Raw genomic sequence first — 22,513 nt, 5'->3', positions numbered from 1 at the left:
AGTAGGTAACGAGAAAAGTTGGGGGTATCATGATTCATCCCTATCAAATTCTAAAAAGATAGGCATAAAGTCTGATTGATGATACAGGACACTATGATCAGATCGTGATTAAGGGTTGAGATCAAGATCGATACCGTAGAGGATCGTTCTTAACCAGTGTTCTCCACCGACTGGGGTGATCCTGAGGTTGTCTCACAGATTCCTCTTTTTCGCCTGAGTGTCTCCCTCGTGCTTTTAGTTGAGCATTTTGGCCAATTGCATGAGAATAGTGACATCCGAGTAAGCTCTCGACACCTGATGGGAAGTCCAACGCACGCGCGTGTTCTCATCCCTTTTGTCATCGGAACAAGTGAGTTCACAAACGTGATTCAACGTCGATGGGGACGAAGTAGGCTCGGTGGAGGTGGAGAGGTAGAGATGACGAGTAGTATGGGATGGGAAGCTTCAAGGAAGGCAGTGTGATGCGTCATGACACAGATCAAGTATTGTACGGTGATCGGTGCCCGACGGCACGTTGTGCGATGATGCCAACCATGCCTTGCGAAGGTTCGCCGATCCTTCCTGCTGTATCTTCGTGACGAGAGTTGCGAGCCTAACGAAAGGTCAACCGTCTGCGACGGCGGGGGGGCTGATTGGAGGTCAACTGAAGTGCTATGACATGGCTTGGAACGTGGGCGTTGCCTTTCCACATCGTATCGGAGGAGAAGCCTTTTAATCCAAACATTGTGTCCGGTAGCGAGAAAGCTATGCAAAAGAGAAACTAGTTTTAGTCGTTGACCAGAAGCAGCCAGAAAAAGATGAGGGAAAAGAGCAGCGGTCAACTTGTACCAGGAGAAAGGTTGAAGAAAAGGTACAATCTTTTTGTTTGTCGCCTCCTATTCTCCTATTCTAAGAAATGACATATGCACCATAAGTACCAAGTTCAAATAAAAAAATTTAAGAATAAAAATATTTTTTTATTTAATTATCTTATAAATATCTTGTACGTCTCAAAGTTTTATGGTGGTTGGATAAAGGAAAAATATTTTGAATGATTCTAGACAAGATTTGTAGTTTTGATTATTAGATTTTGATTTATATACTATGTGTTGATACAACAAAAAAGACGAAGGAAAAAAGACTAGGAGGAAGGGTGCACTAGAATGGAGCAGAGCAGATGACAATGGATAACCATGTAAGCTGTGAGTACAAGATACTACCAACTCATCTGGAGTGCGAGGAGTCATGGAGAAGATCAATATATACAATAAGAAAGACAATCTAGACGACTCGAACCTGGCAAGCTCAAGGATCCCTTCAAAGTAGATACGTGAAGAAAACTTGTCCTGAAACTAGGCGACCTCAAAAAGGATGGAAACAGCTTCACGTCCAGTTTCTGATTCTGGAAAGAGACCAAAGACCACATCATTTATTAAATAATTTGGATTAGATGTCACAAAATTTCGATCCATCATTCCTTTACAAAAGTGATATGTTGATCTAACATCATGGGAGAAGGCATGTTTGTATCGTTTACCTCCAATGACTAATCGCTGAGTGTGTTGAATGTTCGATCCATTATGGAAGAATAAGATGAGTTTAGTCATCAGCCCAACGAACTCCATGATTGGCACCAAGATAATAAGCGCCAACAGGTCCCCGACCCCCAATCTCATAGAGCTCCGGCACCACTTTGTTCTCTTCAATTTTGTCGAGAATTGGGGTTAGTATGTTCCATGCAGCTTCCAACTCGTCGCTCCGCATAAAGAGATGGTTGTCTCCATCAATTACATCCAGAAGAAGGTGCTCATATGAATCGGGTACTTCCACATTGTACCTGATAAACACAGATCGATTTAGCAAACATTTTATGTAAAGCGAAGATAGACACAGAATCACATTATGTGGCCTTTACTTATCCCGGTAGAGCAAGTTTAACTCAGAAGCATCCAGCTGCAACCCGAGTCCAGGAACCTTATTATTGACCTTTAACAGAATTGCTTCATCTGGCTGATCCCGTAGGATCAGTTCGTTTGTTGTGAGATCAATGTTGTGGCTAATGCATTCACGGTACAAATTGCCAGGGACGTGGTGAAACTGGATCCTTATTTCAACTCTGTACCCAACAAATGCATTATCAAGAATGTAATGTATAGTGATGAATCAATAAAATACCTGAAATGAGGACTAACTGATCAAGTAACAAAACTGCAATCATCCATGTCAGGAAGTCACCGAAGAAAATTCATGGTGAATGAGACAGATGGTGTTTCTGAGCAACATGGGTAGAAATCTTTGTTTGTCAAAGCAATATATTATTATCTTTCTCCCTCTTTAAATATAACAACATAAGCCACCTCTTTTGCAATTCACTGTTATCAATAATAAAAACTTAGGTTGCAGTATTAATGTCTTGAGATATTAAACCAAGCTAGTTTGAAACTATCTTCTTTAGTCCATGCCTTTTATCACATCCCAGACTAGAAAAAACTTTATAGAAGGTAAGAAATGAAGGAAGTCAAAGCACGCGGTTTTTTATTTTCTTTTCTCCGTATTGGTCTAATTCATTTATACCCATGAAAATATCAACAAAAGAAGGAAACTACTTCCTACCACAATGTAAATAAAAGCACCTGCCTGTGTTTAATAAGGCCCACTCCAGTCTTTACTAAGAAAGGCACACCATCCCAGCGTGCATTGTCAATGTACAGAGCAGCAGCAAAAAATGTAGGCGTCAGGGAGTTCATGTAACAACTACTTTTATCTGCACTATTTTTATACTGGCCAAGAACAACATCATCGAGATTCAACTTTCTGATAGATCTGAGCACCTTGACCTGCATAAATGCATAATCAAACATCTGTAAATTGACATTTTCCTGGTCTGGGAATAACAATATGGTGGAGATACATTACCTTTTCATTTCGTATGTCTTCCCCATCGAGACTCACAGGTGGTTCCATAGCAAATAAAGCAATTGTCTGAAGAATGTGACTATGAACTATGTCACGGATAACACCATAGTGACCAAAGTATCTATTGACAATTTATAAAATCGGCATTAGTCACTTTAGATAGATAATTTAAGCATGAATGTAGAATGTATAACTAACTTTCTGTAAAGTTCACGTACCATTAAATTCTTTGTCTGACTTTAGCAATTTATGGTCATGATTGGTATATGAGTATGTTTTAGTACTATAGACACCATAGTAATCATTAGCAGACTGATAAAAAGTAATTGAACTAGTTGAAACAGATATAGGCAATAAAGCAATCCTTTCGATGATGAAAACCATTTCACCATGCCAACCATTCAATAAGTGCATAGTGGATATTGACTTGTAAAACCTGTTTAAATGTTTTATTTTGGCAAAGAGTTATTGGAGGTATAGCATTGAGAGGTTGAACTTGGTCAGAATGAGATAGGTCAGAAAAGAGTGTCAGACCGAAACCTAAAAAATCAAAGGGGCACTATTTTTCATGATTCTTCAAGCAAACAAACTTCCTAGACTCGTAGGCCCTAGCCTCCTCTGTTTCGATTTTCAGGACTTCTTTTTCTATGTTCAAAGGACAGATCTACAAAGATAACCCATGACAAATATTTGATACTTTCACATGAGGTAGACCAATAAATATGTGATTATCTGATCAATAATAATCAGCACATCAAAAAATTACTTCATTTCTATTTTTTTATTCCTCTTTTTTTGGCTCAAATGAAATGCCACTTAAGTACCTTCCTTGTGCCTCCATGCCACATTCTTCTGAAAAGATAACCTGGAATAGATATGTGGCAAGCAAAAAATCAATAGAAGGATAAAGTGTGACAAAATGCATCAGAGAGGAAAACACCATACTTGCACATTTTTTATGTAAGTCCGACTCCATAATGGTTCAAAAACCAGATTAGAGAACCTCAATACAGTGATATTCTCAATTAGGTCCTTCCCCAGGCGATGATCAATCCTGAAACAAACATTAACAAGAACAATGTTATGTTAAGGCTCAATAGAGGTAACCTGAATGACAAAGTAGATTACTCGAGTATATAAAAAACAAGGATCTTTAGTTACAGATGCAACAAAAATAATGTTATGATGGTTAAAAAATACAAGGCACCTATACAGCTGCTCCTCTTGAAACTTTGACAGAAAGCACTGTGTGAGCTTGTGTGAAGATAATGCATCAAAGCCAAATGGCTTCTCAATGATTATCCTGTTCCATCCTCTTTTTGTTTGGGAATTATCAGCAAGAGAAACTGAAACATCAAGAAGTGCTTCCTGGGGAACTGAAAGGTAGAATATCCTGTTTGCTTCATGTTCACCCTGTGAAGGTGAGATATTAGCTATTGATAATTATATATGATCCCACAAGCAGCTCTAGTGTCCAGAAACTTTTGAAGAAACAGGAGTTGACATGATAAGAAAATATATATAAGCAAACTAGACTGAAACCTTACCTCAATTTGCTCCATTCGCCTATTAAGCATTTTCATCCCATCTTTGTTGTTAAATCCTCCATTTATATGATATGTTCTATCAAGAAAGGCATCCAACTTATCCCCGCAGTTCTCGCTGTACATTTACAATTTTTATTCTTTGTAAAGATTTCTTGGATTGCTTGAATTATAAAAGCAATCAAAAAATAAATATTTGGAATCTTCAGAGTTCAGAATGATGTTAAACTCGGTGAGACATATCCATAGCAATAGCTAAGCTACAAGAGAGTCAAAATAAGAAACATGTTACAGCATGATGTTAGAGATACAGAGACCCGTACAACTGAACAAAACCATAAGAACATCCTGAACTGAGATATATTTATTTCACACTTTGAATTCTTAAGTAATTTATAGACCACTTGTAAAAGGAAAACACGTTCACTTCCAATTTCAGAAAACAAGTGCCGTTCTTGCCAATTGATACTTCCAGATGTATAATGAAAATCTTGGCCAATGTTAATAGATTCCATTAACGAATACAGACGAAAGAAAGTAATTACAGGCACAAAAAAATCTTGAAATTTGAAATTACACAGAAGAAATGTTGTGATGGAAAGGAGAACATACTGATGATCAACTCGACAAGTCAAAGTTGCTGCAACTATGTTTCTTAGATCCTCATCTGACAAGTCCTTTCTAGAATATCCAAAAATGCCCACATTCTGCAAAAAGGGAGGATAGCAAAGAAGATAAAGATGACAAAGCTTTACTAAACGTTATAAAACTAAAAAGACAATGCATCATAGTACCTGATAAGGTACATGTTATCGAAGACAAAGATTAATTAAAACATTAATAAACTTATGTAATCAAGAAAGCAGAACCAAAAACCTAGCTACAAGAATAAACTGCAGACTTGGATGAATGACAATTCCATCAAAATGCTTCAGCTCGCCATCATCTGCATTAATTTCATGTTTCTCGATACCCAAAACCTCAACAAATAAACCATCAGTTTAGTCCAGCTAGCTTGTCAAAAGTATATTCAGAAATGTTACTCTCCACAGTGGAAAATGTTCATCCCAATGTGTTACATAAAATTTTAAGTGCGAGTACAACAAGAACACTCAGATAAAGAAATTACCAAACAACTAAAATCTAAACAGATTAAACATATTTAATACTTTGCATTTCGCATATCCTGTTGACAAATCAGTACCAATTAATTTGTCAAGTCCGATGGTCAGGACAAAGCAGAGCACCTGAGAGTACTATATAAGGTTAATGAGATTTAATTATTTCATTAACTCTGGGTCTAAACCAAGAACATGCTATACCATGAAGACTACAATGATGGATCATGGCATGTCATATGTACAGATGATGATCATTCTTAATAAGATATCAGATTAAAACTGTGGTGTCAAAGCTGTTGATATGGTATCAGATAAAGTAAGATAACAAATCATGAAAAACAGTTTGTAAAAGGAACCTATCAAAGAAAGCCAAGTTTTATAACCATGGGATACTCATGTTATTATCCTAAACATGTTAGTATATCTTTGGTCTAGGAATTAGAATAACAGTAATGTATGTTAAGCATTAACCCTAGTTAACCTTTAAAAATATCATCTTCGATACGTACTCTGCTCCTCCCTAATTAACATTTTTAAAAGATCACACTCGGTATGTACTCTGCTTTGGTAGTTATCCAAGTATGCAGCTTTGTTGTACAAAGTCTGATGTTTTAATACTTTACAAGAACAATGTGTTCAGATACATATTGTAGGTTCATATAGTAATTCAGAACTTGAGAGAAGACACCGGTATGAAGATGATGAATCAAACACACAAAATACAGAGAATATAGGTCTGCTAACCAACCAGGCCAACCATCAAAGCTAGTAACGTTTTAGAAGGCAACCAGAAAAGAAGAGTTTCACTGTGACAGAAAGGGAGGGATAAGAGGACACCATAGTAAGCAAGGAACATGTTTTCCTGCAAAGCAGTTCCATAAAAGATACAAAATTACTGAAAACACTGAAATTGGTTTCAATTCATTGCTTTTGGCCATGGAGAACAAAAAGTATCGACAGAGGCCCACACCTAGAAATTTGATGAATAGGCTAGGCATGATCGCTGTTCTCCACTGGTACCATCCGGTATCGAAGATACCAAACAACAACACCTTAAGTCTCAACTATTTGGGTTCGACCCAGGATACCAAACTACAATTGTTGTTTTTTTATTCACTTCCTTTCCTTTTTGTTTTGGAAAAAGTTACAATCATGTAATGCAAACTGCAAAGTCAATCAGCCAAGAAAATTGAATTAAATAGTGCAGACCAAAAAACTACTAAAATCATCAGGTCATACATAATAGAGCCCAAATATTGGTTGAAAAACACAAATGAATGTTGATTGCATATGTAGACATAATTTCACATGCATCAGCCAACAATGGAAAGGCAAAAAAGACATCCAAACAAATAGATGCAACAGATGAGGATCCAAAGAAAACTATACCTCTGGAAGAAAACCACTATAATACAGGGCAAATAATGCTGGAAATATTTTGTTTCTTGCAAGTTCACCAGTAGCTCCTACAACAGCTATACAAAGAGAGGGTGCTCTATCAACTGAATTTCCATAAGCAGAAGATGAGGAAGATTCCGTGGAAGACTCAAGATATTTAGGAATAATTGGCTGAACATTAGGAGGAGAACTTTCTGCAACTTCAGAATTTGATGTTGTTTCTTCAACTGAATCTGCATAAATAAATATGTCATCTTCAGACAATATTGTGTGATAGAGGTGGAAAGAGGAAAAGTCATTAGTACGAGAAGGAACAAGCTGTAAATACTTTCCATTGATAATGTTACACCAGCTAACTCACAGATTGATTAGCACCATCATGAAACATAGATTTTAATAAATAATTGATAAAGCAAATAAAAACTGCCTTTGTTGATAGCTCTTTAATATTCATTTAACCATTCAACTTGAACAACCACTGAACCACATATCTTTGCTGTCCTCCTTTCACATGATAGTGAAAACCTCTATGTGATCATGACTTTCATCTTTACCTTGGACTTGAAGCATCCTGGGCTTCTTTTCCCATCCATGTGTTCTGAAATTCTTCCGCCATTTAAGCTTCTCAAGCATCCAAATCTTTAATTCACAAACTCTAGTGGTGGTACCAGAAGCAGCACAATGGAAGAAGCATTTTGATACAACCTAGAAATATTTCATCAGTACAGTACTATGATACATAAGAAGGAAAATGTACAGTCCAACATGAATACAATGATATATAAGAAGGCAAATGTGCAGTTCAAAACACATACTATTATATATAAAATGGCAAATGTACGGACCAACATCTCTCCTCAGAAGTATCATACAAAAGCAATAAAAACAGAATTCCCTGGTGAAAACTAAGCATAATTAGGAAAAAATTTGGAGGAGCATAAGAAAGAAAAGAACAACAGATGCATCCTACCAAGATAACATTAGTACAAATTTCCAAGATGACTATCTGGGTAACCTTAAAACTGGCACCTTCTTAGCATCCAGTGCAATGTAATTCGGGCTATCAGTTTAATGCCAATTTCAAAGTTCATAAGGCATCTGCACTGTGTAGTCTGAACCATGTATGTTGCTCATAGAATTCCGCTAACAAAAAATTCACAATATGTTCACCACAGGCACAGAGCTTCACAGGAGGGACGATGCCTTGCTTCCAAATTTGTATGTTTATGTTTCTAAAGAAGAAAAAGAGTTACACAAAGTAATGCATTTAAGATCAATATATTTATAAATATCTGATAAAGTAACCAAGCAAAAGTCATCTGATAATGATGAAACAATAATGGACATGTGATAAAGTGTTCAGAAAACTGCTATTTCAAGTTTCACAAGCAAAAGCAATCTGATAAGTATGATAAGCATTCAGAAAGCTGTTATTTCAAAATTTTACAAGAATTAATTGTAAATTTTTATTCATACAGTTCAGGTATGCCAACCCAAATTGGGATATTATGGCTTGTTTTTGTTGTTGTTGTTATTGCTCTACAGGACAGCTATGCTTAAGTCATTATGTTTTCTATTCATTAAATATTTTACAGAGGAAATTTATTCAAAGCTCCAGAATAAATGAAGCTCAGATGTAATTTTGATGTTCTGGTGTGTCTGGCAGCCTTTTTGAACTATGCATATAAATGGTTGTCCAAATGAGAAGACATTACAGTTTAGCATGTTAGGTAGAATCACTTAGTAATGTCTAAAACAAGCAAAAACAAGTGAATGAGTGCCATTTGATTTCGGCTAGTTCTATAGGTGAAAAAGGACAATGGAAATAAGTTGATATGACATGATTTTCCTATTATAGCTTATTCCAGTTCAAGAAGGAAAAAGATTTCTGATGGAAGTATCAAATCTTTACGATGCTTTTGCATGCTAAACTTATTGATTTTAATGCAAATCTCCAATTATATTAATAATATATAACTAACAGCTTAAAAGTCTATAACTTTAGTGTTAACTGTATAAATGAAACGTCACAATCATCCTTCTCTTACAGATCAAGGTGACACTAACAAGTAACACACGCACAAAAAGAAAAAAGCAAACGGAGCATGATGCCCGTCATAATCATCATTACCTTGCAGATCAAGGTAACAAGTGACTCAAAATTAAGCAAAAGAAGCACAATGCCCACTTCAAGTAGCATGAAGCAGCACCAGACCGGATCACCAAGTTCGAAGTGTCTTGCACGCACACGTGTAGTAATTAGGAACAATATTCCAATTGCTACCATTCATCAGAATTCTATTACGACGCAAACTAATCGATTTCGGTCAGTCACACATATCGACGAGCATCATAACTTCGGGATCTGCCACATGCTTCATCCTAATCCGGAACTTACCATGCCAGAAAAAATGCTTCGCCTTTAGGAGCAATTCCAAAGCACAGCGAACGTAGAGGACCCAGCTCGGGTAGTAAATCAAATACTTATTGGAGTCACCGATGCATTAATTCCTTTGAAGGGCCGAGTTGAGATATACAAAATCAAGCGATCAAACAGATCTCTTCAACCCTTTTCCATGTACAGTGTGGGCTTACCTAAGAGGAACTGGATTCGAGCAAGAACGGGGTAGAAGAAGAGACGCGAAGACTCACGGGAGGAAAGCGAGGGGCGGGGAGCGGGAGAAGTCGTACGGAGGAGGGCCGCGCGATCGACGAAGACACGGAGACCATGGCGTGCGCCTCGGCCGTAGCGGACGACGGGAGTAGGACTGGCATTGACTCCGGCGGGAACCGCGAGACCTCCTTCCACTCTTCGGCGGTCCAAATTCCATCCAACCGCAGATATTTTTATTCCCTCTTTTTCTCTCCCCCCCGAAGTAATATTTTCATAAACACCCCTACAATTTATATTTTCTAGACAACCTTTTCGGGACCTAAATAATAATGTAAAGTAACAAAGTGAAATAATTTCATTGTAAATATTTGGAAAAGGAGGGCTTTTCAAGAAAATGCTCAGCACATTTTCTACTCTCATTCTTCAACAAACAAAATATGTAAACTCAGCCCCGGGTTCGCGTCCCAGCCATCTCCACCGTCCGATGGCTGAATCCCGTCGATCCTACGGTCGATATCGGACGATCGCAATGTTCCATGGGAAACTGCGGGCGAATGCCTTTCGTGGGTTTTCGGTGCGGCCGGAAACCGCCGACCAATCACGTTGGCGACAAGGCGATAGCTACGCTCGGTTTCTTCAGATAAGGCTTTGAAGGTGATGTCATTATCTTCTTTAAAGATAACAGATAAGATCATTGGAAGACTCATCGGCACAAAAATTGTCGCTTTCTTTAGGTGAAGGATGAAACTTTGAGAGGTGCATTCAAAGAACGATGAATATTTTCTTCGGTAATTTCGGATATAATTTATTTGGACTATCGTATTAAATGATATTAATGATAGTGTCTATCCAAAAGCTTGCGATGATGCCACCAAATGGTTCCAATCATTGACGTCAATAATTTGGAGGGTGAGATAAAGAAGCAATCCATGCACGCACTTCTTTTTCTTAGGATGGGTGGAATGCCACCTAATAGTCCAATTCATGGATGCATCGATTAGGGCTTAAATATTGGCAGTGGCGGATGGCGACACAGAGAAGGCAGGAATCCTCCATGTCAGGTTTTTGACTTTACACCGACGCTGGCGTGTCTCTATTCTTCCTCTACTCCTCTCCTCTCCGATGATCCTTCGTAACTTCGGTCTCTTCAGCAATCTGTATGGTCGTTTCCTGAATGAGGAATCCGTCGCCGTCTGCCTCCTGTCTGTATCCTCCCTCGCTCTCGCTCTCTTTCGCTTTCTTCATCTTTCGCTACCAGCTCTGTTCCCTCTCGTCATCACCACTAGTTGCTCAATTTAGGTTTATATATCGAAAAGATCGATTCTTTCGCTGTTGATTCCATTTCTCTGATTCCAAGAGGCTCAAAGGTGAGGCCTTTAGGTTTTTCCTTGATCGATGGGCGTCGAAATCCGAGAAAGATGCCGTCTTCTCGTATTGTGTCCTAGGTTTCTCGATTCTTTCTGCTCGGGTTTCAATTTTTTTTTTTTTGGCTTTTTGAGTTTTTTCCCCGAGAATTTAGTCTCTGTCAACGGGGACTGTAGGGCTGGGGTTTCCTGGCTTTTCGGCATTTTATAAAAGCGAAGTAAAATCTGTGAATTCTAATACACTGTTTATTGGCTTTGTTTTTTGAGTTTCTTTCTGTGTGGTTGTTTGATTGATTTCATTGGTGGATTGATCTCTGATTTCCGATTCTTATAGTGTACTAGTCAAGAAAAGGTGTTCATCATGCTACGGCGTTTTGATTATTTGATGAGCGTAGGAGGTCATTTGGGGTTTAATTTGTTATCGTCTCCTTTGTTGGAGATCTTTCTTAGAAAAGAAGAGAACTTCATTAATAATTAGCGACAGACTAGGTTTTTTGTTAGCCTCATTCGTTGAACTTCTCGCAATGTTTCTTCTTTGCTTGCTTTATATTTCCTCCGAATTGGCTTATTTCGATTATGGAAATAATTGATCTCAGGTTTCTGCATCAGCTACTTGTTTCTTGGAATAATGCTTGAGTTGTTTTTCAATCTGGTTGCCCAGAGGAGTCGTATCATAGTCATTGTTTGCTTGACGTTGTTTTTGATTGATACTCATTTTTGAACCATTTACATGATCTCTTCATTGGATGTTCCATATTTTAGAGCTTTCTTGAGATTTCATCGTGTGACCATAATTACTGTTTATTTTTGCTCTGTTTTCATTATTTGTTGAGGTTTCATATCTCAATATGCAGAATTACATGTGATAAGATGATTCTGTTTGATTTGTTTGATGTAATCTTGTAGGTACATTTGGCTAGTTTGACAAAGAATTCATTTACCTGTAGACCGCTAAAGACTTGGTCAGTTCATTGTACGTGAAAAATTAAGGAAGATGGGTTCTGAAGGGCCCTCCACGGTAACCATTCATGTTACTGGATTTAAGAAATTCCATGGGGTATCTGAGAATCCAACAGAGATAATTGTCACAAATCTGAAGGGGTTCATGCAAAAGAAAGGATTGCCAGAGGGTCTTGTTCTTGGTAGTTGCAATGTTCTCGAGACAGCTGGAGAGGGGGCGCTTCCTCATCTTCATGAAGTATTTCAGTCTGCTGTTGCTGGGAAAAATAATGAAACATCCAATGGGGGCCAAATCATCTGGGTATTTCTCTCGCTTTACGTCTGGTATCTTTTGAAACAGGAATAGTGGTGGTACAATTATCACAAAATATGATTATGCTGATTTTAATAGGTGTTTATAAACTTCTTGTGCATATTGTTCTTATCTTTTGTTTTACTCCCAAGAATTCTGCCATCATGGAGCCTGTTCTCTTTTAACAAAAGAAAGGAGCTTGTTATCTTTCTTATGAATGAATACCTTACCTGTTCTGGTGGTCTTACAGTTCCATATGTCTAATATTCTGCTTTGACATTTCAGTTGTAGTTGAATTGATAATATTTGGGTTTTGGTCAAAAGATATGGTGCATGGTTGCTTTTTAAACATCTCAGTAGGTAGTATAACAGTTCTATTAGGTTGATCAACAAATCTTGTTGGTACAGTAGCTATTGAGACACTTTGTCCTCCCTGTATTCATCATTACTCACGCAAGTAACCAGATAATATTTTCCATCTCAGACAAAATGACTGAGAAAATATGGGAAGAAATAAATCAAGAGAAAACCAGGGTGTAAAATTTAGTTTCAGTCCTATAAAAATTTCACTGAACAACTCTTGGTGCAGAACCATCATACTTTGTCTCTTCTCTATTCCAAGAACCTTTTTGCTAGGCATTCTGCTTGTTGGACTTGAGAAATTGGAGCTTGTTCATTTTAGAAGTCCAATTATGATTATCATGAAGTAAAGCAACTGGAACCAGACTTGAAACCTGCAAATGTTTTTGCTAAGTTAAGATAAGACCTGGATTGAGTAATGCAATCAAGTCATTTACTTGCTGACTTAACCTGGTTTCTCTTTCAGTTATGTCTTCACACTTTTTCTTTTTCTTTTTTGTTATGTTGTTTTATCAGCTGCATCTTGGAGTAAATAGTGGTGCTACAAGGTTTGCTATTGAGAATCAAGCAGTCAATGAGGCAACCTTTCGCTGTCCAGATGAGATGGGATGGAAACCTCAGGTCATATGTGCTTTGCTGTTTTTCATTGCTTGAGTTACTCTTATATTTGTACATCATACTTTTGCACGATGACTCTTCTGTAAACAATTGCCTTTTGTTCACCATGCAGAAAGTTGCAATTGTACCTTCTGATGGAAGCATCTCACAGGTTCGAGAGGTATGCTGACCATTGTGGCTGTAGTATGACAACTTCTTCATTGACTTTTAGTTTTTTTTTTTCTTTCAGATCATGATTACCTGCTCTTTTGGAAACATCATGATCTTTAAGAGTTATGTAAAATGGTATGGAATAAATTATTGGATGAATATCAAGCTTCTTAGTTGAGATATGTATAATCACTGAGAACAACTTCACTAGAAGTCCCAAAGACATTCATTAGTTGATTTCATTGAACTAGATTTATTACTGTAGCTCCTCTTTCTCAGTATACCCACATCAGTACATGCTGTTCTGCTATACACATATTTATGAGCATACAGACTTTTGCAGGATCTAAATCGTTGTGTTTGCTCTGGGGATACAAACAGATCAATTGTTTAAGTCCATCTAAATTATAGGCCTACTAGATCTATCGGGATGAGATATAACACCATTGTAATTCATTATTAGAGGAAGGACATAATAAGAGTAAGTAGAAGAAGAAGAAAGAAAGAATAAAAAGCTGAAATATAAAAAGCTGAAGATGGGAATAAAACAAATGATTATACAAACCAAAAAAGAAGTAAGATTCTCTAGCACACAGAAAAGTCTGACATCATGAAGTAGAAGAGCACTTAAAACAGGTTTCTTTTCCATTTAGAAAATTCTGGTTTTTTGTTCTTTCCACACGATTCAATGACAACACATCAAATCTATTAACTTCTCCTTTCCTTTGATTTGGATTTTTTTCATCCCATGCAAATCCTGATATGTCATTAAAACTATTTAGATTAACATATAGAATCCGACCTCTAAATAAACAATCCATTTAAAATTTTCAACTCAACAGTGCATAAAGTATGGTTCTTTCATCTGCATTATGATCATGAGACACACTACCTTGTTTTCTTTTCCTCAACAACATTCTTGTGATTGATCTGTATTCAGTTACTAACCAAGAGAAGAACTAAGTGATTGGATGGAAAACAATAACTTTCAGTTTATCACTAGGTTACCTCATCTGGATTTTCTTCTGGCACATTTCCATGTAAAGGATTGATTCTGGCAGCATAAACAAATTTATTCAAATGCAGGTTCTCACTGAAGATGCCATATATATGTTATGGTTACTATAATCTTCTCATGAAGTTTCAGTTAGTGAAATGAAAGGAACTTTTATCAACATGGCTAGTGTTATTTGGCCAACTTTGATCTATTGCTGGCTTTCCTCCATTAGTAAGAGAAATATGTGTTGTAAATTTAAACTTCCTGATGGAGATTGAAATTGCTAAGTAGCTGTGGTAAGTGTTCAAGATTGTCATTTTGAACTCCAACGGACATAATCAGCAGCAAATATAGTCTCCCATCCGTCAGATATGAGTTCCTTAGTCTTTCTTTCTTTTCTTTTGTTTCTTTTTCATTTTTATTCATTTTTCATCTTTTTAACTAGAAAGGGTTGAATATTTTGGATTAGGAACCTGGGAATTGATTTCGGACATTTACGATCAGATATGGTATCTTTTTGCTTGTTTTTCCTAATTTGGGGATAAGTGGGAACTTGGAGTTGCTTTGGTACTGGTTTTCCCAGACCCAAAGGTGTCATCTGGAGCAGATAATTACACATAATGAAGCTGGTTTATCATTATCTTGCAATCAATTTTTATCATCTGTGTTGGATGTCCATGGAAATTTCAGGTGCTTAGCAAGAAGATGGACATTCACCAACCTCTTCTAGATTTTCTATTCTATTGGGAGAAGAGGACTTTTCTGGTTTTTGGGTTTCTGAAAATTTATCTACAAGTTTGCATCATCAACACTGGAAATAGTTGAATTACATTGCTGCACTATGTCCTTGTGTTTATCGTCCTTGTATGCATCTTCTGCATCAGACAATTCTATGCACATAAGAATCTGATTCTTGTGTCATTTGACTAAAGAAAGAATCTGATTCTATTCTTCTGTACTTGCACCTTTATACTCGACAGATAGATCTAAGTTATTCAATTTTTTGTCATGTCTGTCCTAATCAATGTACTAACAAGGATCCCTTAGTGATCTCTTAGGCTTATATTAACTTTCCCATGCATATTTTACTTGTGGACTTTGACGAAAATGTTCTTGTGATTCTCTGTTGTAGTTCTGTTGTGATCTAGCAAACTCTAGTTGATCCAATATGATGTACTGTAATCAGCAGCAAGTCCTAATTTGGAATTTCATCCCAACTTATGGTTAGATAACTGTAGGTTACCTTTTAATCTTACACACCAATCAACTGATTGATACTCTGTTTTGTCTTCTCCTGGCGTGGCTCAGGGCCTGCCTCCCTAAAGTCACAAGTAATTGTGTCATTCAATTCACTGAACATGATTTAACAAATATATAGATCATGAATCCATGGAAGTTAGAACTTTTAAGCTTAAGCATTTTACAAATCTTTTTAGGCTTGAATTTTGATTAAATATGAAGGTTAAATGTGTTGACACACCTAGATCACCTCTAGGTGTCCTGTATGCAATCACCTAGTGGAAACACACTTCACTGTAGTTACTGGAGCATCAGGACATTTATTTTCCATATTTGGGTTATTTGGCCTTGACCATATAATCCTAGATATGTGAGTCACATATCTGGCTATGAGAGCATTAGCTGATTATTAGATGTTTGCTAACTTGGATGTTCTTGGATCCATGGCTTGCACATCTACCAGAAGCCAAGCATATATCTGATGTTGATCTTGACTTTAAATCTTAAGTGCTGGCTTAGCGTGTTCTTGCAAGCATTTACTGTCTTGCATAAGACTGTTCTTTCATTTTTCTTTTTTTTCTATTCTTTTGGGAATACCTAAATGAACAACTGTGTCTTTCACAAAAACATCCATAGAGTTTACGGTTGTACAGATAGCATAACTATTTTCTGAGCACTTTACATGCCATTACTGTTTGTCTTCTCTGATCAAATATTGAAGGAAGTCTAGGCTTCATTTGGAAACAAATATCAGTTTAATGTTTCCCATTGGACTGCTGTTGCAGACTTCTCTTCCTGTCAACGAAATTGTTAAGAACTTGTCGAAGATGGGATATGATGTAATGCCTTCTGATGATGCTGGTCGATTCGTTTGCAACTTTGTGTACTACCATTCTCTGCGGTTTGCTGAGCGCAACAGAATCAAGTCTCTCTTTGTGCATGTTCCCCTGTTCTCGACAATTGATGAGGAAACCCAGATGGAGTTTGCTGCTTCCCTTTTGAAAGTGCTTGCCTCGTTTCACTAGTACTACTCTCATCTTTCTCATCGAGTCAGGTCCCCATAAATAGTGTCTCTCTTATTTGGACCTGTCGACATGTCTTGAAGTACAATCGACTTATGGCATCCTCACGTCGCGGACGATAAACAGACAATATAATTCCTCTAAAAGGGGGTATTTTGTGTGTAATTGCTGTGTTCCTCTGTGCAGAAAGATGGTGGATGGAATTGAACATTGCTTCAAGGGTTGCCTCTTTGTGTATTGTTTGTGAGTAGATCTTGCTCTTGAGTCTTAAATGTGCTTTTGTGTTGTATGACTTACCCAATGTGCAGACTGGTATAAACCTCTTATCTCCTCCATACTAATTCTCATCATCCTCAGTCTTACATATTGCATTTTTTTCTCTAAATATTGCAAAATATTTCCTCTTTTTTTTTTTGACAAAGTGAGTCTATCCAAATGATTTTTTCTTGTTTAGAGAATGCAACTAGGATGTGTCCATGCTCTAGCTTCTTATGCTAGAATTGATGGTGTCTACCAAATTACCATGCCCTCATGCAATATCCCTCAATATTAAGTCTTAATATGTTTCCATACTCCAAAAAAATGAATGAATGAAACAGGAGACAACATGTAAACCAATTTGTTGGCCCTACCATATACCCTGTCATCAATTGCTAGCCTTGTTGGTCCTATCATACACTTTGATGTTCCTAAACATGTCTCAAACTATTTGCTTCTTTTAATCCCTCTCTCATGTCTTATGATGTAGGATTGATGTCTTCAACTCATAGGCCCTCCCAATAATATTTTTGTCTTGTAAATGATATCGTTAACTTTAATGTTTAGTTGGATATTCACTTGTGGCTGAGTAGTCTCTCAAAAAGTTATGAATGTTACCAAGCTAAAAAAATTTAACATAATCAATCACAAAATAGATTGAGGGTTATGTCAGGTCACTGATAATCAACATAAAATTATATCAAATTATATATATGACTTAATAATGAAAAATAATTTACGTAGCTAGCACTAAAGAGTCGGAACATTATGATTTATTATTGTTGTATAAGAAGATACAAAACAACTAATTCATGAACATAACATTAACATTTTGAATTAGATGATATCCTTGGCCTCTAATTCTTTATATTTAACATTGGTCCTTTGCAACATGGAAGAATAGAATTCAAAAGACTCAGAGATAATCTCTCTAAATATAAAGGTAAGATTGTATATATTAATCCTTGTGTGCACAAAGCTCATCATTTTTCTAGTTATACTTAATATAGTTTCAATCTTGAGGAAATCCACTCTCCTCTATATAATTCTCATTCTTAGTATGTTGTAAGCTGAGTCACTCATACTCTCATGTCCAAGTGCCGAGTACATCAATCATACATCCTTAGCTACAACAAAGAACTTCCAAGTGGTCGATATCAGACAGAGAGAAACGAGTTAGAATAATGTCACCAATCAGCATTTCTCCTACTTCTTCTTCGTCCTCTTCTCCTTCTTCCACGGAGAACACAGTATAACAGCTAAAATCCAGACGCCAGCGGTAGGTGGCACAGTGTGTGCGCGCGCTCTAAAAGAAAGCTTCCTCGCCTTTATGAGCTTTTGTATGGTCGTATTGCTCCCTTTATTTGCCGGGACACTCTTTGTGCAGCTTTACACACGCAGCATTCCTCTCATCTTTAGCAGCAGAAAGAATCTGCCATAAAGAACACTCCACCCATCTCCCTCTCATGCTTACACAATTCCCTTAATGTGTACTTACTCACACCATCATCTCCCTTAACAATTCTAACCAATCCTCTAAACTCGATCTAAATTCTATCACGATGCCTTGATTTCAGTAGTAAAGTTGAGCCTTTTATGTGATGAAATTTGCTTTGGATAAACTAGTACGAGTTGCTTTCCTGCTTTGGGAGTATTGTAGTAGATCTTTTATCTTAGCCAGGAGACCAAGGCATTGATTCTGCATGCTTATAATTGTCTGCTTCTCTCCAATGATTGACGAGCATAGAGAGGACCACCTTCTTTGCTGTTGCTGTGTGTGTGTCTTGTAACCTGCATCTGTAAATGAAGGATTTTGCTGTGTAGTAAATTCTTGTATCGGAGGCTTCCACTGACAGCTGAAGGAAGTAAAAGGCAGCACTCTTTTCAGGAGATTGTCTCTGAAAGAGGTTTAACCTTTCCCTGACAGAGTTCTCGGTTGTGTTAGTTAATGTTCTTGGTATATTGCAATCAATAAAGGAAATGGAAGCAGTATAATGTTGGAATATACTTTCTCCCGAGGGAAATTAAGGCAAAGGAAATGGGCATATGGGATGCCATGTCGAGAACTCTCGAGATCATCAACTTCTACAGCATCTTCTTGTCCAAATGTAGGTCAGGAATATTTTGTATAGTCCCCAATGAGGGGAATCGTGCATGGGTGACGACGCCCACCAAAAGGCAGCACACCCATGACCTTATAATTTCCTCACTCTATCCTCCCACAGTTCTTCAAAGAGAAGCACAAACAGCAAAAGGAGCAAGAGAGAGAGAGAGAGAGAGAGGCAAGCGTGAGGGTAAAGGGAGGCTTAGTGGTGTTGGCTTTCCGAGTGTAGCTCGTGCACCGGCCCACACAAATCTATCATGCCCATTGCCATGATCATTACGCTTGCTCCTGCATGAGCTACAGAGAGAGAGAGAGAGAGAGAGAGAGAGAGAGAGGAACTACACTTTCACTGTATCTCAAATCGCTTTCGGTTCGCCGTCGAACCACGCATTCGCTTTGCCTCAAGTCTAACCTGCCTCGTGAGTGAAGAAGCTAAAGGCACTTAATGGTTCATCCCTCTCATTAATACTCATCCACGATTGCGATCTTCATGGACTTCTCCAGGCACAAAAGCTCACGCGCCCACAAGCACACTAACTTCGCCTTTTCTGCACTAAAGAACAAGGTGGGCAACTTCCATGCATGCTCACTTGTTTAGGTTTGTAATCACTTCTTGCAGAGGAAATCTGAGCCTTCAACTTTCGGCAAACCATCATGAAGTTATCGCGCAGCACTACCGTGCTCCATAAATTACTCCATTACTTGCTCTTGTCATGGCATCTTCATCGATTGGTTGCCACCATCAATAAGTCTGTGCAGTCTCTCTCATTCATGAGCCGTGAAGTCCAACAAGCACTTGAATCCGAAACCCAAACCTGCATTGAGTAGCAGCGTTCGGCAATGCTATGCGAGTGATAGTGCTATCTCAAGCATCATTCCGACGCAGCTGAACTCGACACTATTCTTTATACCGTCCTCAGGCTAACTTACGTAGCACTATAATGCATTGAATGTGGTTCTTGTCATATATGCAGACCACACTTTGTTTAGGTTTATTTGATATTCATGCATAAGCTTTGGTTGGCGTCAACAACTAAGCAGTGTCATGTTAGACGTACGTTCTAAGAACTAAGCTTTCTTGCTTTACTAAGAGCAGATCTGAGGCTTTGTTTGCATGATTCTTGTTCGTGCATGCAGGAAGCTCTTTGGATTTTGCTGAAACTTAAGGAAGATGGAGAAGGCTTTTCCCAGCAAGCTAATGATGAGTACAAAACAAGCTTCGTTTTAGGATCACTATTACATCGAGTATAAGGCCATATATCTCTATATAGCGCTTCTGTTGCAGTGTACATTCACGGTGATTTCTACTGTAACATCCTCAGTAGCACCTATCTGAATCGATGTCCATTATGGAGCGAGGAAGCCCCTGCAACAAGCAGGAGACGGGAGGGATCGTTAGCGTCTGCGACTCGCCGTAGACGTTCCAGCAGAAGGGGTCTGCAATGGCGTCGCCCTGCGCGGGGAGCAGCTCCACGTCCGTCAGCGTGATGTTGGTGCAGGGAACGGCGTCGCTGCAGCCGAAATGGATAGGGGGGCTCCTGGTGTCGTAGCTGCCCTTGATGCCGGCGTAGGAGACGTCCGATACGTACACCGCCGACGTCTGGTTCTTGCACACCTTGGTGAGGCAGTAGTACTGGTTGATGATGATGGGGTTCCTCACGGTGTCCATGCGTATGTTCTCAAAGCTGACCCATGACACCGACCCCGACCCACCCTGCCACGTCTTGATCCTGACGCCATTGTCCGAGTGCTTGATCACCGAGTCCTTCACTGTTACATTGGTCACGCAAGCCCGCGTGTTCTGCTTCCCCAGGCTACCAATGCTGAACGGAGAAACCGAGCTCCGGTGAGCAGAGGAAGAACGAAGCTGAGAAGTTGTATCTTGCAGCGTACCTGATGCCATGGCTCGGTCCGCATGTGAGATTACGTATGTGTATGTTGGTGCTGCCGGCTCCAATGGAGACGCAGTCGTCACCTGTCGAGGAGATGAGTTCGGCTACGGAAGAGCTGAGGAGACGACGACGAAGAAGAAGAAGAAGTCGTCACTTACCGCTGGAGATGACCGAGTTGTAGATTCCCACGTCGACGCTGTTCTCCACGTGAATGCCGTCGGTGTTGGGGCTGAGAGCGGGCGAGTTGATTGAGATGGCGTCCACGGTGACGTTCCTGCAGTTGTCGAATCGGAAATGGAACTGAGGGCTGTTATGGATTCTGATTCTGTGCACTGCTAGATTTGAGCTCATGAAGAATCTAAAAGCCTGCAAACAAAAGAACAACAAGGTCCACATTCTCGAATGAATCCGAGGACATTAATTTGATTGAATTGTTGATCCGAGAGCTTACGACAGGGCTATCGCAGGGTCCGGTCAATGTCGTGTGGTTCCTTCCCTGTCATCATCACAAGCTGAAATGGTTAATCATCTGCTAACACTACCATCTACTTGGTAGTCAATCTCCTCCTACCTTGTGGGGTTTGCAGGGGAGATCCCACCACTTGGCTCCTTTCCCATCGAAGAGTCCACCGCCTTGCAGCGTCAAGTCATTGGCTCTGTAGAACACGAGCCATTGCCGCCTGCTGGTGCCCTGAGGCCATGCGTCGGGGCCATCGGGTGGCATGATCGTTCCATCGACCTTCACACACAACTCCTCCACGCAGTCAATCGACAAGCCTCAGAACAAAGGCAGCAGCTGCAAGTCACTCTGCTGCAATGCAGCGTACCTGAAGTGTGAGTTCACCGTGGCAAGGCCCTGCAAAGATGGTCGAGCTGATCTTGAAGGCGTAGCCTTGCGGGACGAGGACGACGCCCGGCCCTTCCTCGCACGCGGAGTCCCACGCGCTCTTGAACGCCTCGGTGTCGTCGGTCACTCCGTCTCCGACTGCTCCAAATGATAGCACATTGAGAACTGCAGAATTCGATGAGTTCGCATTAGCCCCTGCATCGACGAATGCAACAGGGTAGATGAGGTTGTAGAGCTCATCGTACCTGCAGTGGTAGGCTCAGGGGAGGGAGCGGGAGCGGGAGCGGGAGGCAGACTAATGGACGGGGACGGAGGCGGCTCAGAACCGTCCCGCCTTGGATGCTTCTTATGGTGGTGATGATGACTCCTCGCGTGCACAGGAGTAGAGTAGAAGGTAGAGGAGATGAAGACAAGCAGAATGACCATCTTAACGAGCTCCATTTGCGGCATTTGCCAGTTGATGCAGCGTAAGTGCAAGACCGGGAAGAGAGTTGGAAGGGAGAGATGCAGAGTGCAAATGTTGGGCTGAGCAACTTTATAGACTGCAGGGGAGGTAGTGGCAGGGTCTTCCTTTGTGGCTCTTCTTCTGCTGCACCACGGATTATTCTAATGGCGGCAACCGACCAGCTCCATTTGGGCTTGGCTTTATGAGAATGTGGAGTCTAGTCCGCATATAATAGTTGAGAGAGAGAGAGAGAGAGAGAGAGAGAGAGAGCAGTGGTAGAACAGCCCCATGCTCTAGATATCCCTTTCACTTTCTTGGGACCCAAGCTTGGCCACCGGAGGGAAGGAGCAGATTCTGTAACATCAACTGAACCTCCTGCACAAGCTTCAGCAA

The 22,513-nt window shown here is 39.4% G+C and overlaps 3 protein-coding genes across 9 annotated transcripts; 1 reads left to right on the top strand and 2 right to left on the bottom strand.

Moving 5' to 3' along the window:
• Positions 1–1,143: 1,143 nt before the first annotated feature.
• On the bottom strand, positions 1,144–9,804 carry LOC103970427 (inactive glucose-6-phosphate 1-dehydrogenase 4, chloroplastic). The gene is made up of 13 exons (XM_009384203.3): positions 9,611–9,804; positions 7,513–7,663; positions 6,950–7,191; positions 5,052–5,146; positions 4,443–4,557; positions 4,103–4,308; positions 3,841–3,949; positions 3,720–3,760; positions 2,896–3,016; positions 2,617–2,816; positions 1,895–2,095; positions 1,517–1,816; positions 1,144–1,381 (listed from the first exon to the last, which is right to left on the bottom strand). The coding sequence occupies exons 1-12, from the start codon at positions 9,731–9,733 to the stop codon at positions 1,579–1,581; spliced, it is 1,842 nt and encodes a 613-aa protein (XP_009382478.2). The 5' UTR covers positions 9,734–9,804; the 3' UTR covers positions 1,144–1,381; positions 1,517–1,578.
• A 698-nt stretch (positions 9,805–10,502) lies between these two features.
• Positions 10,503–16,793, top strand: LOC103970425 (uncharacterized). Of its 7 annotated transcripts, none has more exons than XM_065172742.1 (6): positions 10,503–10,633; positions 11,843–11,954; positions 12,036–12,197; positions 13,065–13,169; positions 13,279–13,326; positions 16,338–16,793. In XM_065172742.1, exons 2-6 carry the CDS (start codon positions 11,931–11,933, stop codon positions 16,575–16,577), a joined length of 579 nt encoding a protein of 192 aa, XP_065028814.1. In that variant the 5' UTR covers positions 10,503–10,633; positions 11,843–11,930; the 3' UTR covers positions 16,578–16,793. The 7 variants fall into 7 exon arrangements, with proteins under 7 accessions (XP_065028814.1, XP_009382476.1, XP_009382474.1 ...); XM_009384202.3 differs by having other exon boundaries at positions 10,593–10,774; XM_065172741.1 differs by lacking the exon at positions 10,503–10,633 and adding an exon at positions 10,786–10,939.
• A 3,349-nt stretch (positions 16,794–20,142) lies between these two features.
• On the bottom strand, positions 20,143–22,269 carry LOC135652456 (polygalacturonase At1g48100-like). Its single transcript, XM_065173393.1, has 7 exons — positions 21,921–22,269; positions 21,656–21,840; positions 21,400–21,567; positions 21,280–21,324; positions 20,987–21,194; positions 20,830–20,911; positions 20,143–20,759 (listed from the first exon to the last, which is right to left on the bottom strand). Exons 1-7 carry the CDS (start codon positions 22,123–22,125, stop codon positions 20,255–20,257), a joined length of 1,398 nt encoding a protein of 465 aa, XP_065029465.1. The 5' UTR covers positions 22,126–22,269; the 3' UTR covers positions 20,143–20,254.
• Between the last annotated feature and the right edge of the window lie 244 nt (positions 22,270–22,513).

This window comes from Musa acuminata, chromosome BXJ3-11 (genome assembly GCF_036884655.1).
Source record: "Musa acuminata AAA Group cultivar baxijiao chromosome BXJ3-11, Cavendish_Baxijiao_AAA, whole genome shotgun sequence".
NCBI classification, from domain to species: domain Eukaryota; kingdom Viridiplantae; phylum Streptophyta; class Magnoliopsida; order Zingiberales; family Musaceae; genus Musa; species Musa acuminata.
Note: the sequence above shows the minus strand (reverse complement) of the source record. Positions and strands in the feature narration are given on the sequence as shown.

Excerpts from the sequence above, each read along its gene's own strand:
- LOC135652456 (XM_065173393.1), bottom strand. The coding sequence starts at position 22,125 with ATGCCGCAAATGGAGCTCGTTAAGATGGTCATTCTGCTTGTCTTCATC. Across the intron at positions 21,325-21,399 it reads TCCCCTGCAAACCCCACAAG|GGAAGGAACCACACGACATT; the intron begins GTAGGAGGAGAT and ends TGATGATGACAG. Across the intron at positions 20,760-20,829 it reads GGACCGAGCCATGGCATCAG|CATTGGTAGCCTGGGGAAGC; the intron begins GTACGCTGCAAG and ends TTCTCCGTTCAG.
- LOC103970427 (XM_009384203.3), bottom strand. The coding sequence starts at position 9,733 with ATGCCAGTCCTACTCCCGTCGTCCGCTACGGCCGAGGCGCACGCCATG. Across the intron at positions 4,558-5,051 it reads ACTTGTCGAGTTGATCATCA|CGAGAACTGCGGGGATAAGT; the intron begins GTATGTTCTCCT and ends GTAAATGTACAG. Across the intron at positions 1,817-1,894 it reads AACTTGCTCTACCGGGATAA|GTACAATGTGGAAGTACCCG; the intron begins GTAAAGGCCACA and ends TGTGTTTATCAG.
- LOC103970425 (XM_009384201.3), top strand. The coding sequence starts at position 11,931 with ATGGGTTCTGAAGGGCCCTCCACGGTAACCATTCATGTTACTGGATTT. Across the intron at positions 12,198-13,064 it reads ATGGGGGCCAAATCATCTGG|CTGCATCTTGGAGTAAATAG; the intron begins GTATTTCTCTCG and ends TTGTTTTATCAG. Across the intron at positions 13,170-13,278 it reads AGATGGGATGGAAACCTCAG|AAAGTTGCAATTGTACCTTC; the intron begins GTCATATGTGCT and ends TTCACCATGCAG.